This window comes from Limulus polyphemus, unplaced genomic scaffold (assembly GCF_000517525.1).
Source record: "Limulus polyphemus unplaced genomic scaffold, Limulus_polyphemus-2.1.2 Scaffold694, whole genome shotgun sequence".
In the NCBI taxonomy this organism is placed as follows: domain Eukaryota; kingdom Metazoa; phylum Arthropoda; class Merostomata; order Xiphosura; family Limulidae; genus Limulus; species Limulus polyphemus.
The window spans coordinates 136,386-154,004 of NW_013666304.1; the positions used below are offsets into that span (position 1 = coordinate 136,386).

The 17,619-nt window shown below is 34.7% G+C and overlaps 1 protein-coding gene across 1 annotated transcript in view; it reads right to left on the bottom strand.

Moving 5' to 3' along the window:
• Positions 1-17,619, bottom strand: part of LOC106460020 (Down syndrome cell adhesion molecule-like protein Dscam2) — a 66,291-nt gene that overhangs the window by 25,967 nt on the left and 22,705 nt on the right. Inside the window, exons 3-12 of the mRNA XM_022386615.1 lie at positions 12,979-13,096; positions 12,341-12,504; positions 11,939-12,208; positions 10,440-10,847; positions 9,668-9,829; positions 8,381-8,668; positions 5,870-5,989; positions 4,906-5,079; positions 4,144-4,258; positions 1,101-1,249 (exon numbers count right to left, since the gene is read on the bottom strand). Of these exons, the coding sequence (XP_022242323.1) occupies positions 1,101-1,249; positions 4,144-4,258; positions 4,906-5,079; positions 5,870-5,989; positions 8,381-8,668; positions 9,668-9,829; positions 10,440-10,847; positions 11,939-12,208; positions 12,341-12,504; positions 12,979-13,096 (1,968 nt within the window). The remainder of the gene's footprint in view (positions 1-1,100; positions 1,250-4,143; positions 4,259-4,905; positions 5,080-5,869; positions 5,990-8,380; positions 8,669-9,667; positions 9,830-10,439; positions 10,848-11,938; positions 12,209-12,340; positions 12,505-12,978; positions 13,097-17,619) is intronic.

Consider the following 17,619-nt stretch of genomic DNA (forward strand, 5'->3'; position numbering starts at 1 on the left):
TTAAATTTCTAATAAAGGAAAAATGTTTAAGTGTTAACTGTAACCCTACTTTTGGCCCACCCTGTATATATGTGTGTGTGTGAAGACGAAATGTGTGTTTTGTTTGCACCCTAACTCCTCCGAGCCTGTTGAGCCAATCTCAACCCAACTTTTTATGTAAATATGGGGAATGTCCTAAGGGGGTCAAAATTAAACTTAATCCTATTTCTATTTTTTAAAGCCTGTTGGTTAATTACTCCCTACCTATTGAGTCAATCTCAAACAATCTTGACAGGTTGGCGCTTTAAACAATGTTGAATATTCTAAAGAGATTCAAGGTCAAAGTATGAAAGTTGCTTTTCTCATGGTCAATGAGATGTAGGGTGTTCAAGGGTGGGATCACCTTAAAATCCTTATTTGTTGGTTCGATGGAAAACAAACTGCAAGTGTTGTTTATGAAGAAACTTCGTTAGAATGTTATAATTTTGAGATAAAGTTTATGTTCAAGTTATTACTTTGAAATATATGATTGCTGTTAAAGTTACGCTGTTTTAATTAATTTTAAATATTCCACGTCATTTGAAGGGGATTTCAGCTTGTAATCAATATATAAAATGAGTTAATACAGATGAATAAGGGCACATGCATGTAAAAATGTTAATTATTGTGATTATCTATAAATGTACTGTTTCTTACTAGTTTTCACTTATTTTAAGACCACAGATATATACATTTCTAAAGGGTCACGAACACAGCCTATGCTTTGAGTTTCTTAATATGTCAGAATTTCGCATTTTACGTTTGGTTGGGTAAAAGGAGCACCACATGATAAACGAGAGAACTGAATTTTTAGAAGGTCCTGGTTCAGTCCATCCCTGACCCACTAGCTCTTTGTTTTTTACGAATTTAAATTCCAAACCAGGAATATTTTATAAATAAAAAGTACCATGAGACTGTTCGAGGGCTAAAACATAAACTCAAATTCAGAAGAGCACCAGAGTATAGATTATTCTAGAAACATGGAAAGTTTATAGGCAGGACGAAGTTCAACCGCTACAAAAACCCAGGTTTTATTTGTGTTAATATTTTATTCGTTTCAATTCTGGGATCAAACACCTTACCTTGAACAACCAGCTGAATATTTGTCTCATCTGAGCCGTACTGATTTGATACGATACACGTATAAAGAGCGGAATCCTGTCGATCTGTTGACGAGATTATCAGCCGTGAAGTGATCATACCCTCACCCACATCTTCTTCCACAGTATACCTAAGATACAAAAGTTTCATAATTGTACTTAGAACTTCTCGTTCTGTGGGTTAAAGCGAGACCAGCAAAACGTTTTTAAGGGGAGTTAGTGCAGGATAATACTGAGCAGGATTATCAAAACATATAGTATTGTACATCATAATTAACATGGGTAATAATTAGAACAAATAAAAAGTTAATACTGAATTAGAATTAGATAATACTGAAATAGAGAATTAGTACATAGATAGTACTGTATAAGAAAATGAATACGTATACATAATATTAATCAAGCTAAATAATTGCTAAATAATTAATAAATAGTTATTAGTGTATAAGAAAATGTATATATATATGCAATAATGAACAAGATAATTAATTGCTAGAGAATTAGTACACAGATAACACCCAATAAGAAAATCATTACATATATATATATATAATATTGAACAGCGTAATTAATTACTAGAGAATTTGTACATAGAACTGAATAAGAAAATCAATACATATGTATAATGCTGATCAAGACAAATAATTGCTAGAGAATTAGCATATAGACAGTTTTGTATAAGAAGATTACTACACATGTGTGTGCGTATGTATATATTACTGAACATAATAATTAATTACTAGAGAATTAATAAATAGCTAGCACTGAATAAGAAAATTAACACACACATAAAGAGGATTAATACATAAACACTAATAAGAAGATAACAAATATAAATAATCTATATTCTATAGATAATCTAAATCCACACGAAATTCCTTCTTTTCAACAGCCTGTGAAATACGATGCTGATGGTTACAGAAACAAAAGATTAGACAAGAAAAATATTAATTTTCTAGTATGGAATGGATAGAAATAGCTTGTTATTATAAACCTGTTAGAATACCACATAAAACATTCACACTATTTTGTAAGAGATGTAAGAGATTACTCCTAATGGTTCACTACTGTTGATTTTATTATTGTCCCAACAAATGATGTGTTACGTACTTATAAAATTCATTGCAATTCTCTATAACGAATTTTAGTTTTGTTAGAGGATGTTCAGAACGTTCAGAAGATATTATTATTATAGTTGAATTTCATAGTCAGAGAATATTGGTTTTCTAGCTGTTGAGTTTAGTACTATTAGAGGAGGTTGCTACACTAGCTATTTAATTAGGTGCTGCCAGAAGATAATGCTACGCCCACTGTAGAATATTGTCAAAAGGTATTGTCACTCTTGTTGTTGAATTTAGAACTAACAGAAAGTTTTTTCTATCACTGTTGAGTTGAGTTTTGTCAGGAGGTATTGTTACTCTCAATACCGAACTTAGTGTAGCCAGAAAGTATTCTTACGCTAGTTGTTGAGTTTAGTCTTAAATGTTAGTACTATCAGATGACTCTGTTAGATTAACTGTTGAATTTAGAGGATATCATCACAATACCCGTAAAGTATTGTCAAACAGCACTGTGGCTTTTACTGTTCATTGTATAATTGTTACAAGATATTATATAACTTATTACGTTTACTACTCTCAGCTTATATTGTTTTTACCACAATTGAATGTTAGTACTATCAGAGTACGTTATTAACCAAAGCTGTCTTTCAAGTACAGCCATGTAGCTCAGATTGTTAACCCTATGAATAACAACGTGGGTACATTATGTCAAATGGTTACTAACATGAGTAAATTTTGGCCCAGTGCTCTAGGTTACTAGTTCTACGAAATAAAATTCATGTTAATTAAAATAACTAAGACAGACGTAATAAATCGTGCTGGCCACACACATCTGTTGGTTAAGAACATTTTAGTGTGTGTAAAATAAAAAATAAGCTTCGTCAGAAATGTAAAAAATACTTACTTTGTAACCAGCATATTGGAATATATTGTAATAGATTTTATTATGGTGGTCCCCAATAGGCGGACCACGGGCCACATCAGATCCCCGAAAGCCTTATTCTGGCCTGCACCGAGATCTAATATTGCGAAAATAAGCAAAACTGTGTATGGAGGATGATGTATCCCCCAACAAGCTCAGGCCCGGCTCTTAGCTTTATGGTCATCATCTGAATGGCCCAAAAAATTTAAATAATTGGAGACCATTGCTTTATTATTTATATCAATCAAAGTATGCTAAGTATGCGCAGTGGTTTTATTAGAAAATGCTAATAACTGTCGCATTTTAAGTCTCCTTGCGTTAAAGTATTACGTAACATAATTAAACATTTATATACGATACTGACACTCGCCTAATAAACAGGATAAAACATGATTTCACTCCAGATTATTATTGCACACATCGGGATGTTACATAACGTAAATAAAAACGTAAGCAGGATGTTGACACTCTCTCAAATCAAACATATATATATATATATAACGTGATATCACATGAGGATATTGACTGTCACTTGAAGACCGTGTAACGTAAGTTAACAAATCAAATCAATATACTGAAGCTAATTCAAATAAAATATATATAGGACGTGATTTAACAGAAAGATATCGATACTCAATTGAATATGTGTAACGTAAATTAATACACCAACTTACTGAAGCTCATCATATACGTTTTATTTTGATTAAAAATGTGCTAGACACAACTGACAAAAGGTGAGTTTTAATATCATGAAGTAAAATGTTGGTAATAACTTCATACTATTCAAATGAATGTGGATATCTTGTGTACGTGATTTTCGGGTGAAGTCAGTGTCTTTGTGTGAAATCACATCATATACGTTTTATTTGGATGAGTTTAGTATCTTGGAGTATTAATTTACGCTCAACATATTCAACTGATGATCAACATCTATCAATTAAATCACATCATATACGATTTATTTGGATGAGTTTAGTATCTTGGAGTATTAATTTACGTTCAACATATTCAACTGATGATCAACATCTATCAATTAAATCACTCTTTTTCCCATCGAACATTTAGCGGCAGTTCTCCTCTGGCATCACAACTGAGAGTGACGTCTTCTTGCTTTCCTACAGCTTGGCTTCCAAACTTCGTCTCAAACTTTGGTGGTGCTGAAGTAGAACGGTTATTTAATTCTAAATTTGGTCAAATTCGTCTGTTACTAAGAGTAACCATTTATTGAATTTGCTAAAAAAAAAAGAGTTAAAATTTAAAACAAAGGCGAATCCAGGATTTTCAGTTAGGGGACAATTTAAGTTCCGCGACATTTTAGCACTTTATAACTACTTGTGAGTTTCGCATTGATTATAGGAAAACAACGTTTGGCGAAAAATAGGATGTGGGGTGGGCTAGATGAGCTCCCCTTAAACCCACCTTTGATACCCTCCGTATCTTCAGAAACACGGCCTTTTTTTAGGCCTAACAGTTAATTTACTCGTAATTTATGTAAGTATGAGTTTGTTTAAGCCTAACAGATTACTTAAAGCGTACCTTTATAAAAACAAACTTACTTAAGTGTGAGACACCACTTACCACTTCATAATACTCGTAAGATCTCCTCTAATTATATGAAACATTGTTTGGTGAAAAATATGGGGGTGGGTTTGGCTGGATGGGCTCCCCTGAATCCACCCTTGATATCTTTTGTATTTTCAGAAACACTGCCTTTCTTAGATCTAAAAAGTAATTTACCTTACATTTATGTAAATATGAGTTTATTTAGAGAAATATCTTTAATTGAATCTGATACGCCACTTACCGTGAACGTTCAAAAATACAACTTTACTTAATCCTCCACCAATTCCATTATTAGCATGGCACATATAGTAACCACTGTCATTGTCTTCAGTTTCGTGGATGAACAGACTGCCATTTCCATAAACCCGTATTCTGTAACTTGATCCAATGTTCCTAAATTCAACTGGCTTTTTTCCTAATAAAAGGAAGCGAGAAATAACAAAAAGAAAACATTATATACATACAAATACGTTCACATTACTCGGTTTTATACACCCAGCACTTACAATAACCTTATGAGTTGATAAGACTGCGAAACTTTTCAAGATTGTTTCTGTTATCGTTTTTTAAAAGCATGTGTAGTTACAAAAACTTCCACAGTTAACCTGCGTTCACCATATATCTAGAGGATCGGGCGTGGCCCAGTGATCAGCGTACCCGAACTGTGAATCCGTGTGACCTATTGCCGCGAAAACGTGCTCCTCACTTTGAGGCCATGGGTGCGCTATAAGAGCAACTGTCAAATGCCACTATTCAATCAAAAAAGAGAAGCTTAAGGGTTGTCGGTGAATGCTGTTGCATGGATGTATTCCATCTACTAGTCTATCAGTTCATTATTAGAGGTGGCTGAGTAACTTTACGTGAAATTCTGAAGCAAACAAAACAGCTAGAAGTGTGAATAATTCTAACACACAGACATACAAGTTGCGCATTCATTGCTATAACCATACCCTATAAAACAAACCATAAGTTGTAAAAATACCACATAAATAACTTGGATCAAACAAAGAGGTTATTGGCGATGTTGATTTAAACAAATTCCCAGAGTTTTGTTAGAGGACTTTCGAGCTGACATTCTATGGTATAATATATGCACTGTTTTGTGTGTGTGTGTTGTGCATTTTGAATATACAAGATAGCAATTTGCCGACAAAGTAAGTTTATTTTTTGTATATTTAGAGTAAAATGGAAATAAACATACACACCGTAAGATTTTTTCCAAATTATTCGAGGTTTAGGGTAGCCGTCTGCTACACAGTCCATGGATATCCTGTACCCTCGTACAACATCCGTGTTGGATGGCTCTTTAACCCATTGTGGCGGTACTGGTAATCAAAACCAAAATATTTCCTCTAAATAAACCACACAACTGTTACAAAAATCAAATTTAAGAATAATAGGAAACCCGAGGCAATGATGTCAGTCAATATTTCTTATTCCTCTGCATTTTGGGATGAAACAAATATATTTTAAATGCTACTTATTTTAGGATACAGATGGCACTACTATAAACTCTTGACTTACTGTTCTTATAGCACGTCTTCAATTCACAATCTTTAGAACATCGAATAAAACTTTCTGTATAATATCTAACGGCCGACATCATCAATATCTTTTGTAAACACTATATATATAGCAGCTTTGCATGAAATTCTGAAACATACAAAACAATTACAACTATACATAATTTTAATGCGTTTCTAAGTTGATCATTAATTGACACAATCATCGCACAAACCATATAAAGTTGTAAAACGTTGGGTACATATATCAGCATTGATCACCTATATTTTTATTCATAGATGGAAGAATAGAGAGGGCACTGGGGTCACGTGTCCTCTAATATTGACTCGGTAGCGAAGTGGTCCTTTGAGTGTGCCCGTCCCACCAGACATGCTCGCCCTTTCAGCCTTGGGGGCGTTAGAATGTGACGGTCAATCCCACTATTCGTTGGTAAAAGTGTAGCCCAAGAGTTGGCGGTGGGTGGTGATGACTAGCTGCCTTCCCTCTAGTCTTACTCTGCTAAATTAGGGACGGCTAGCGCAGATAGCCCTCGTGTAGCTTTGCGCGAAATTAAAAAAAACAACAAACAAAACAAACCTTTGAGTGTGTGTTTTTTCGTAACAATGCCATATCGGGATATCTGCTGTGTCCACCGAGGGGAATCGAATCCCTGATTTTAGCGTTGTAAATTCGTAGACTTATCGTTGTCTCACTGGGGGACATGTGATCCTTTGAATAGAGAATAGAGACTATAACTGTCATGGGAAGCCCTTTTTTTTTATTTTGAATCAATGGTCAAGGTTAACATAGCTAATAAGGTACTCGAATCGTCTGTGCCCCACACCCCCAAATTCAAATATGTTCCGCCGCCTATGTTTCCCTTGTTGTTTTATGGTCAATTGTGCACAAAACTTTTAAAGTTTCTTAAAAAGTGTAAGTCATTTAAGTATATATTTTAAAAAATCCTTGCTGTTTGTTTTACATGTGTCTTAAAATATTAAAATTTTAAGCTTAGTGTTCTAATACGTAGTTTAACCTTTATGCAAAATCTGGGTTTGTAGTCAACAGTGGTTAAATCAACCTTCATGAAGAGGGTGAATATGTCGTGAAAAAATGGTAACATTAGCCTCTATAAAGAGCAGTGACGCCATTTCAGCAAAAACATGTTTGTGAGTGTGGGAGGGGGGAGTTGAACTCTAATTTCTACAAAATATATGAGATGTTGATGATGTAATAACTACGAAAGAACTAGAGGGTTATGAAAAAAAAACAAGGATGGAAATTTCGACTATGTACTTTGTATAAATTAATATTAGTAAATTCTCATAAATATAGCTCATTAACTAGACCTTTTACATTTCTCAAAAAAAATAAATCTAGGGTTGGGTGTAATGGCTGCCACTGATAGAGAGGTGATCAATGTTATTAAACATTGGTTACACCAGTTTCCTTGTATAGGGTGAGTATACGATCAAACAGTAGTTAGTCCAAACTTCTGTATAGGGTGAGTATACAATCAAACAATGGTTAGTCCAAACTTCTGTATAGGGTGAGTATACGATCAAACAATAGTTAGTCCAAACTTCTGTATAGGGTGAGTATACAATCAAACAATGGTTAGTCCAAACTTCTGTATAGGGTGAGTATACAATCAAACAATGGTTAGTCCAAACTTCTGTATAGGGTGAGTATACGATCAAACAATAGTTAGTCCAAACTTCTGTATAGGGTGAGTATACGATCAAACAATGGTTAGTCCAACCTTCATATATAGGATGAATTTAGCGTCAAATAATAGCTAATTCAGATAAGTAGAAGGCGATTATATAATTGAATGATGCATACTTTAGTGTTTTTAAGTACAAAACTACAGAATGGGTAATCTTAACTGTACCCACCACTGGTATCCAAATCCAGTTTTTAGCATTATTAGCCTTCAGACTTGCTGCTGATCCACTGACGGGGAGTGGGGTGGGGAACAGTAATATTTAGCTCAATCTTTATATAAAATCTAAAGCGAATGTCATGCAAAGGTTAATTCTATATCAGTATCAAAAACGAACTTCTTGTCAGACAAGTTTAATGACAAGGCTGAAGAACAGAATTTCCTTCATTAGTTTTATACGTCACGTTTGAAGAATGTATTCCACACTTATCTATCTATGACATATAACAAACTGCTACATTAATACATAAGACTATGAATGATTTACCATTAACAACCAAAGCTGTTGTTCTGCTAACAGTGGCTGCAATATTGGACGCAAGACAGGTGTAATTTCCACTGTCTGAGTATGTTACATTCTTCAGAATGAGTAAAGACGAATCTTCTAAATTTTGTACTCTTCTTCCGTGTTCTCTGACGATAGGAGCTCCATCTTTCGTCCATCTGATGGTAATAGGAGCATCTCCTTTGACAATAACGCAAACAAGTTTGACTCGCATTCCTTGACTCACAGTTTTAATTTCTGGAAAAAACTCCTCGTCGATGAGAGGCGCCACTGTAGTATACAACATAAAGTACCATATTACTTGATATCTTGGTTTCTCTAGAAAAACTTAAAATGATACTACTCTCTAGACTTAAATTAGCGTTGACTAAAGCGTTATTATTGGGTGTTTAACGCACGTATGGTTTCATAAAGGTAATTTAAATTAAAGACTAAGGATTTGCTTTTAACAAAGTTAATCTTGCTAAAGAACAACAACAACAACAAAAAAAAGCTGTAAAATACAAAATTAGTTAAATTAGGGATCACTAACCAATATTGTTGGGCGTATGTTACTAAGGAGACGTTAATATGACTGTTTTTGAAATGATTTACTGCAGAAATAATGTTAGATGAGAATTATTTAATTATCTGTTTCTATTTAAGAAAGTCAAAATAACTGGTTCTTTTGAATGCAAATAGCACGAAAAGTATCTTAGGATAAGTATAACACACAATTGACGACAAAAGACTTGAAATCCTTTGTAAACAGAGAGGATAAAATCTTAAGATAATGTTACGTCTCTGGTCGTTTGTTAATTTCCCGTAAAAATTCCTTCCGAAAAACTTCAGCAATACAAGTCCTTTCTTAAATAAAACTAGTTTATTCTTTCTCAATACAATTTTTCAATACACTTAATTTCCACAATCAGTTTAACTCAAACACACGTTATAATTCACAACGAACGATTCACACACTTTACTTATTACCGCGCTTGACTCAATTGTCTGTCTCTATCTCTGCCTGTCTACAATTCAAATCCGATTCATTGTCTGGCGCACTTATATACAAGAATAGAGGGCGCCAAGCAATGACTGGATTATTCGTGATGTTCCCCGATCTTTCTAGAACTCATTACGTGTTACCAGCGTCATGTGACTTCCGCTATCGTAACAATAATTAATATAATTTCGTTAGGTGCTCTCTGGTCTATTTATTTGTTGTGAGAAACACCCGGTTTCTAAAATTGTTGCTATATTATGAAAATTTGAATTTGTTTTTATACTAACCTCTGATCGTCACATACACTCGACCGCTTGCTGTTAGATCTTCCGGGCTTTTTGCTATGCACGTGTATTCTCCTTCATCAGCTGGTCTTTCAATTTTCGTCAGGATGAGCATCCCGTTTGGCTCTATCTTCTGGCGATGAGTTAGTGGTAAAGGAGAGCCATCTATCGACAATTATTTCATGATTTATTTGCCGAGTTGTTATATTAATTATGAAATACTTTATATTGACTGTCTGATCCCTTTTATCTTAAAAATATATATATATGAATAGTATTCATCAGTTTACTCTGTTACGCAGTAGATTTTATACTAGGCATTGAGATTTTTGTTATATTAAACCAGGCTAAATAACATATACAACTTAAACACTAAAAACGGTACACTGGTAAGTTAACGTCACCGTAATGGGGGCTGTCTTATCAGTTCGTCTATTTCCTACCCTTAATTCAGAAACAGACAGAAAAGCTAAATACACGAATTTTACCATACAGTTTACTGCTTGACTTGTTTATTGAAGACAGAACGTTTGGTGGTATAAATGTGTAAGAGAGAGAGGATATACTTCAATTTTAAAACCGATTTTCTCTTTTTTTATGTAACATATTTTGTTAAAAATATTTAACAATTTGCTTATAAGTGTTTTTAGTCACATGGTGATATAAACAAAAAATATAAGTCTTTTCTTTAGATAAAAACTATAGGTATATATATTATCATATTTAAGTTATACACAGTTAATTATCTACCAATCACATAATCGTATCAACTAACCTCTTTCCCAGGAGATACTTTTAATTGGATACCCCGATACTGGACATCTAAGGGTTTTTGTGTCTCCAGCCAAGACAGATATGTTTCCCATTGGTCGTATTACTGGAGGTCCATAAACATTTATTTTTCCTGTGTAACTAACACTTTCTACAGCATTGGTTGCTTTACACGTGTATTCACCGCCATCTTCAACCCTGATATCACTAATATTGACGTAGCTAACCACGTGACCGTGAGACGTAACATAGTCACCTTTTCTCAAACGAGAGGATTCGGGAACTGGAAATCCGTCCAGTTTCCAGGTGATTTCTGGAAGAGGGTTTCCGGATGCTGAACAGCTCAGTGATAAAACCATCCCTGGTTTTAGGTTTCTTTCAGGAAAGGTAACCATCATGGAAGGAGCGACCTCTGAAAAGTATTGATGAATATTACATTATCGCACACCAGATATTTTAATAATACGGTATGTTATGTAGGTTATCTTTGTTTTCATAAGTATGACGGAAATCTAAACAAGTCCTTTATCATAGCATGTAGTTCAGATAAATACATATAAATTGTCTGTTCTAAAATTTCATTTTTAATGTCGATGTTATGCATGTTTCGATAGTGTCTTCGTAACTACACTAATATTATGGAGGTTTTACCTACTTCTATCATTCCAAGTTTACGAAGCAGGTTTAGATGGGAAAGAAAGAAATAACTACACATAACTAGCCTTGCAGTCGCTGGTTGCCTAACTTGACAACTATTTATTATCTATTATCATAATACTCAATTTTTGTCTGTCCTGAAAATGTGTGCGCACCTTACTATCTAAATGCGCATGTGCATGCACTTCATTTCAACAGATGTAAACAAAAGGCGTATGTAAATATAACTTAGTAGACATTTTGAACAAAAACATACTAAAAGCTTATCAAAGTTTTTTAAAAGGTCTAACGTTAGGTCGTAGAATAACATTAGAAGTTTACTGATAACTTTAATTACGGTAAACTTTAGCCCAAACTAAACTATAGAAGAAAAAAAACGTCCACAAACTACAGTGTTAATTTATCTCCTTATCGAACATATGCCACATATAATATAGGCTTAACTAATGTCAGGCCTAATAAAAATACTAATTTGATCGCAAATGTTTTGCGGATCTGCTAGTGTACTGAACATCTGGTAATCGAGATGCAACTTGCACGCAGATCTAGGCAACGCAACATGGTAACATTTTATTATACATAGCTTTCAACTAGATGACCCATAATGAGATATACCTACTGGTAACTTAATTTGGCTACAATTAGAATTCCATTTCATAACCCAGTCTAATAACATGTAAGCAGATCTAAGTTACTGGTAGGGTAGCTTAGTAACGTTTGTTGTAGTCTAGTAGAATGACCACATATTTTCAGAACAACCAATAGAAAATTCCAGTTAAGGTGTATCTAACAAATATCTTAGGTATATCCCAATATATTTCTGTTCGTACATTAGTTCTGTAATACCTCCTATCTTTAGTTCGGCGGTTCCTTGTGCAGACTCCCGATTATTGTACACAAAACATTGATACATCCCTTGATCTTCCCTTTTCACAGTGGTGATATACAATACTTCACGGCTCATAAGTCTCACTCTACTGTTTTCAGTTATAGGGTGTTTATCCTTTTCCCACTGAACGTTCAGAACTGGATATCCAGCAACTGTACAGTTGAATATGGCCGACTTCCCGACGTCAGCAACAAGAGTCTCAGGTTGGACTTCCACTGAAAGCGGAGCTACATCACGATTAAAAGTTAAATAGGAATTTTTACTCATCCAAGACAAAATGTTTTAATTATATATATTTTAAAGATAAAAAATAATATACTCATATATATATTATATCTATCAACAGTTGAAACTCTTACCAGTCACTACTAGTGTTTTCTGTAATGATTTTTCTCCCACGCTATTGTTAACAACACAGAAATATTCTCCACTATCAGTCACTTCCACTTGTTTTATCAGAAGGAAGTTTCCCATGATGAGCAATCTAGAAGTTGAACTTAACAAATATTTGTCTTTGTACCACCTGTAACAAAGGAGAATATAAGTTGTCAGTCTTCTAGTTATTTGTTGCGTCCAAGAATGTGTTAAATTTAGTGCTAATCATATTTCTGTCTTTAGGAATACAATGAAAAAAAAATTACATAAAATAATATTTACTAATTTTATTGTTCGTGATGACACTAACAGATACAAAAATGTTCGTGTCAAAACATTCTAGTGCTGATTTAAAGCGTTGTATTTTAGTTTTAGATGATTCATCACAAAAAATATTCCCATTTACAAATAATGAAGTAAAATGGTATGAGATTCCATACTATGGAAAATAGTTAGAAGAATTGCAACCCAGCGTATATTAGGTGTTACACAAACCTTATACGTAATAGTTTAACATAATTAATGCATTCAATTTGATGTTGGATCAAACAAACACGTGAAGTGAAAACAACTTTTCTTATAATATACCTGCTTTTGTTGACCTTAATAGAAAATAACCTACCGATAGGTAGGGGCAGGTGTGGCTTGAGCAACGCAGGCTAACTCGACGTTCTGACCTTGTTCAGCGTGCACTCTCTGATACTGGTCTCTTATTTGTGGTGGCAGCGGACCACGAGGATCTAACGATATGTTAACAGAAATAAAAAGCATGAAGCTGTGATCATCACACCTGTAAAAACAACAACTTAGATATTATGATAATCAAAGGGCATCACCCTCCTTTCGAGATGTAACTCGTTTGGTAAAAAAATTACCTTGCATCAGTGAAGATTTAGGAAGAGCAAAGATAAACATATATTGAAATAAGTTCTCCAACCTCAACAAACTGTACGACGAAGCTTCTATATGTTTCCTGCCGTCTTTATCAATTCACAAAGAATGATCTCAGCGAAGTCTCGAGCCTGTACATTGTGTAGGTAGCAAATCAACTTACGACAGTTTTGGCGTCTTCATTAAATCTAATTTTTTTAAAAAAGGAACACCCTTTGTGGTCTTTTGTTAGAACAAAAGACTGACATTATGATAATAATCTGCTTTGTTCTTGTCGGATTATGATGTAGAGTAGGTTATTTTTCAGTTAAATAAAAAAATGAATCGGTGTAAAAACAAACTTCTAGGTTCTAACTTGGGTCTAGACTTGGAACACGAGAACTATCACTAAACACGGTAGTGCTTAATATATAGGGATGGTCCGGGCAAAAATAACCGACGCATATTATGTATTGCTCATTGCAGTCTGAAATTTCTCTTTTAACAATATAAGAGACTTTTATAAACACCTAACTTAGATTTCTGAGGTTTTCAAAAGCTATTAAGACCCGCAGTTTAGCCTAAAAACATCGACAAAGTAGAGAATCAGCAAGTAGAGTAACAGTCAAATGTTCTGTTGATTATTCTGAATCTGGCGTCAGAAGGACTAGCTCATCAATGCTTGAAGATGTTGCAATAATTTACACACCAAAATTCTGCATTTCAATTTAGGAAGTGCAGAAGCAGTATAGTGTTTCATTAACTTTAACACATGATGTCCATCAAGACAACTCATCACGCCAGGCTAAAACTGCTGCCTTCATAGCGACTGCCTTTCATTATAAACAAGAGTAATAAGAGAGATTGCAAACCCTCGCACCGCCGCTCCTTTTCGAGATTTCATGGGTCTATATTGGATAAAGTCAAATTTCACCTTCAAAAACTCAGAAAATCTTTTTCAGATCCAAAGTGAACAAAGATACAGATAATTTTTCTTAGTGTGATGAGGAGTCTCAACCTTAATGTGCCCATGAAATTTGGTATAAATCCTATGACACTTCACAGAATTATTAACCCAAAACCGCGATAATTTCCTATATTCCCATTATAAAAAAATGCACCAAAGTGTTCCAGATCCGGATTTTTTTATGGTTTTACATATTCATTTCTTCCTTGTTTTTGTACTTTTTGGTATTGCCATTCCTACATCATCCTTATTTAACTTTCTTTTTTACTTGTACATAATTAAGGACAGTTTATTGTTAATAAAAAGAAAATCGCCGAAGTTCCTCATTTTAAACCGGTAACTCATTAAAACTAATCACTTTCTACACGTTTCTTCACATCATCCAGACTACATACAGTTCATAGAAGTACTGATCCTATATCAGATATGCTGATTCCCATAAGTTTCATACACTAGACTCCAGACGAACCTTTAACCCAAAGGAGCCAAGGACTTCTAGAACACAAACTATGGGCGTTAAATCCAGTTGTAGGGTGCCAATTATCTACCTCCAAATTCAACTCCTTCGAAATACAAGAAACAAAACAATACAAATACTAAACATGTTTGTACTCAATTTACCCCTTTGCTGCCTTATTCTTCCTCTACGCTGTCTGATTCTGTCTTGCTCTGTCATGCTTGTTCTCTGCGTAATCTGCTGTTCTGCCATTACACCTATTCTTCCTCCTCACGCTGTTGCACCTCATTTTCGATGCTTTAAAAGAGAACTTCAAATATCTTGTATTTCGCCTTTTGATAATGTTTCTTAACTCAGTCCTCTGAATATGTTGGAATTTGGCCTCATCTTAAGCCTGTGAACAATATACAAATATCAAATTTTTCTTATTCACTAGAGTCTGAGCCAGTGTCACCAACATTTAAAATGTTTGCATTCCTTGGCCAGGAAGTATAGTTTGATTTTCGTAACCTTTTAGACGATGAAAGACAATGCTTAACACAAGGCTCTGGGTCCAACAATTAACATGAAGAATCCTCTGCACTGTTTCTCACAAGATCTTTAACTCTAGCTTCATTAAGAGTGTTGTGTAACTTAGAGTTAGTTCTGTTTTGCGCAGAAAATTCCCGTTCGCATCGCACAGTTGATATCAACAACACAGGATTTTCGAAATATGTGTAAAGAGGTTCTTTTGTTAGCATGACCTTCCATAAATCAATGCAGAATTTATCCACAGACTGATTTTAACCAATGTTTTATGCTTTCTTGAATTGCATAAACATTAACCCATTCTTTTTTAAAAAGTAATTATAGGTACCATGTGTTTTGTTTTTGTTTGTTTTGTAGTTAAGCGCAAAGCTACACAAAGGGCTATCTGTGCCCTGCCCACCACGGGTATCGAAACCCGGATTCTTGCGTCGTAAGTCCGCAGACATACCGCTGGGCCACTGGGGGGCCTTATAGGTACCAATTCAGTATGATTTCTACTCCTCATCTCCAGATTTAACAGAATCATCAAACCATGCATTATAGCAGAAAATTGAAAAATATTGTGTTACTTCGGGTCTTTCTGAAACCCGAAGTTCTGTAGAAAGCATAATTATGTTGCCAAATCTGGACTTAAACCCCTAACTGTGGTTTCAACATTTTTTTTTAAATTTGTATCTTTAAGTTATTATTGTCACCAGTGGCACAGCGGTATGTCTGCGGACTTACAACGCTAGAAACAGGGTTTCGATACCCGTGGTGGGCAGAGCACAGATAGCCTATTGAGTAGCTTTGTGCTTAAATTCAAACAAACAAACTTTAAGTTTTTTTTAATTTTTGAGTCTAGGGGCAATTAAGTTTAATGGCGTAAAATATAATGGTGGTAAACTACTTGCTGATAGCTCTGCCTCTTTTGCATCCTGTGTGATCCTGCTACAATGCATATCTCTGGAGTCAACAATACACATGTTGCAAACATTTCTCTAGTTTGCCATTTCCTAATGGCTTTTCTTTCAATCTATTAATTGCCAAATCACAGTTTTCAACTACTGCAACAGCCTGGGGAATAATTAAACTATGTTTTGAGATCTCTGAAAGCAGATCCTGTAAAAAAATAACAAAACCTTACAAAAGTAGATTTCTCCATTTCCTGTTCAACATGCTTTGCTCTTCCTCTAATGTCTGTGTTTTTGGAAGATGCTCTTTGAGATGAAACCGTCTCTGTCCAGTAGCAATATTCTCATCATTTGACTGCAAAATAGAAAACAAACAGATAATTCCCGATAAATTTATGGTAGCCAACGCTGTGTCTTTGCAGCCGAAGATTTTTTATCTATGTAGCCTAACTCACCCCCAATGACTTCTAACTCGTGTTTACTTACTACATAGTGTCATATACTTTCTCAATCATTGGAACTGATCTTTGAGCACTTAACACTGCCAATTCAAACCTGTGTTGTAAACAACTAAATGACAAAATATTCTGTCCAATATCAGGTTTCAAGAGAGTATTACCCCCTCCTTTAGCTTCTACATTAACACTGGTGCCATCTGTCCGAGAAATGCTTAATATGTCTCGCCACCAATCTGAACATTTTTTGTCAAACCTTCCATGCAAATTTTTGGTTGTGTTTAAGATTCTTCGAGCATGGCAGTGATCTAGTTCAGCTAAGCCTACAAATGTTCTGGCTATAGATGACGTGGTTGGTGCATACTTTGCAATAACGCAGTCCCAAGCATTTTCATGCTTTCCGCTTTCACCGTGATGTTTCACAGTTTTTTTTAGTGGTCTGTTAGAAAATAAAATCAGTTCCACCTGCAGTTGACCCAGCCTTTATGCAAAACTCGCAATAGACTTTTCATTTTTCATCATTGTGACTAACCAGGCAAAATCTTGAAGACACAAAGTCTTAAACTGTCGTGCACATTTTTTGACGGTTGTGGTAATTTGTCTGAATAGGGAGGCCGTCGCGCAGTTAACGGTAAGTCATCTTCTACGAACCCTCGACACGCAAAACATACAGAATCTATATCTTACAGTTGACGAAGATAAACCTACAGAATCTATATCTTACAGTTGACGAAGATAAACCTACAGAATCTATATCTTACAGTTGACGAAGATAAACCTACAGAATCTATATCTTACAGTTGACGAAGATAAACCTACAGAGTCTATATCTTACAGTTGACGAAGATAAACCTACAGAGTCTATATCTTACATTTGACGAAGATAAACCTAGAGTCTGTATCTTACAGTTGATGAAGATGAACCTACAGAATTATACCTTACAATTGACGAAGATAAACCTACAGAATTATACCTTACAATTGACGAAGATAAACCTACAGAATCTATATCTTACAGTTGACGAAGATAAACCTACAGAGTCTATATCTTACAGTTGACGAAGATAAACCTACAGAGTCTATATCTTACAGT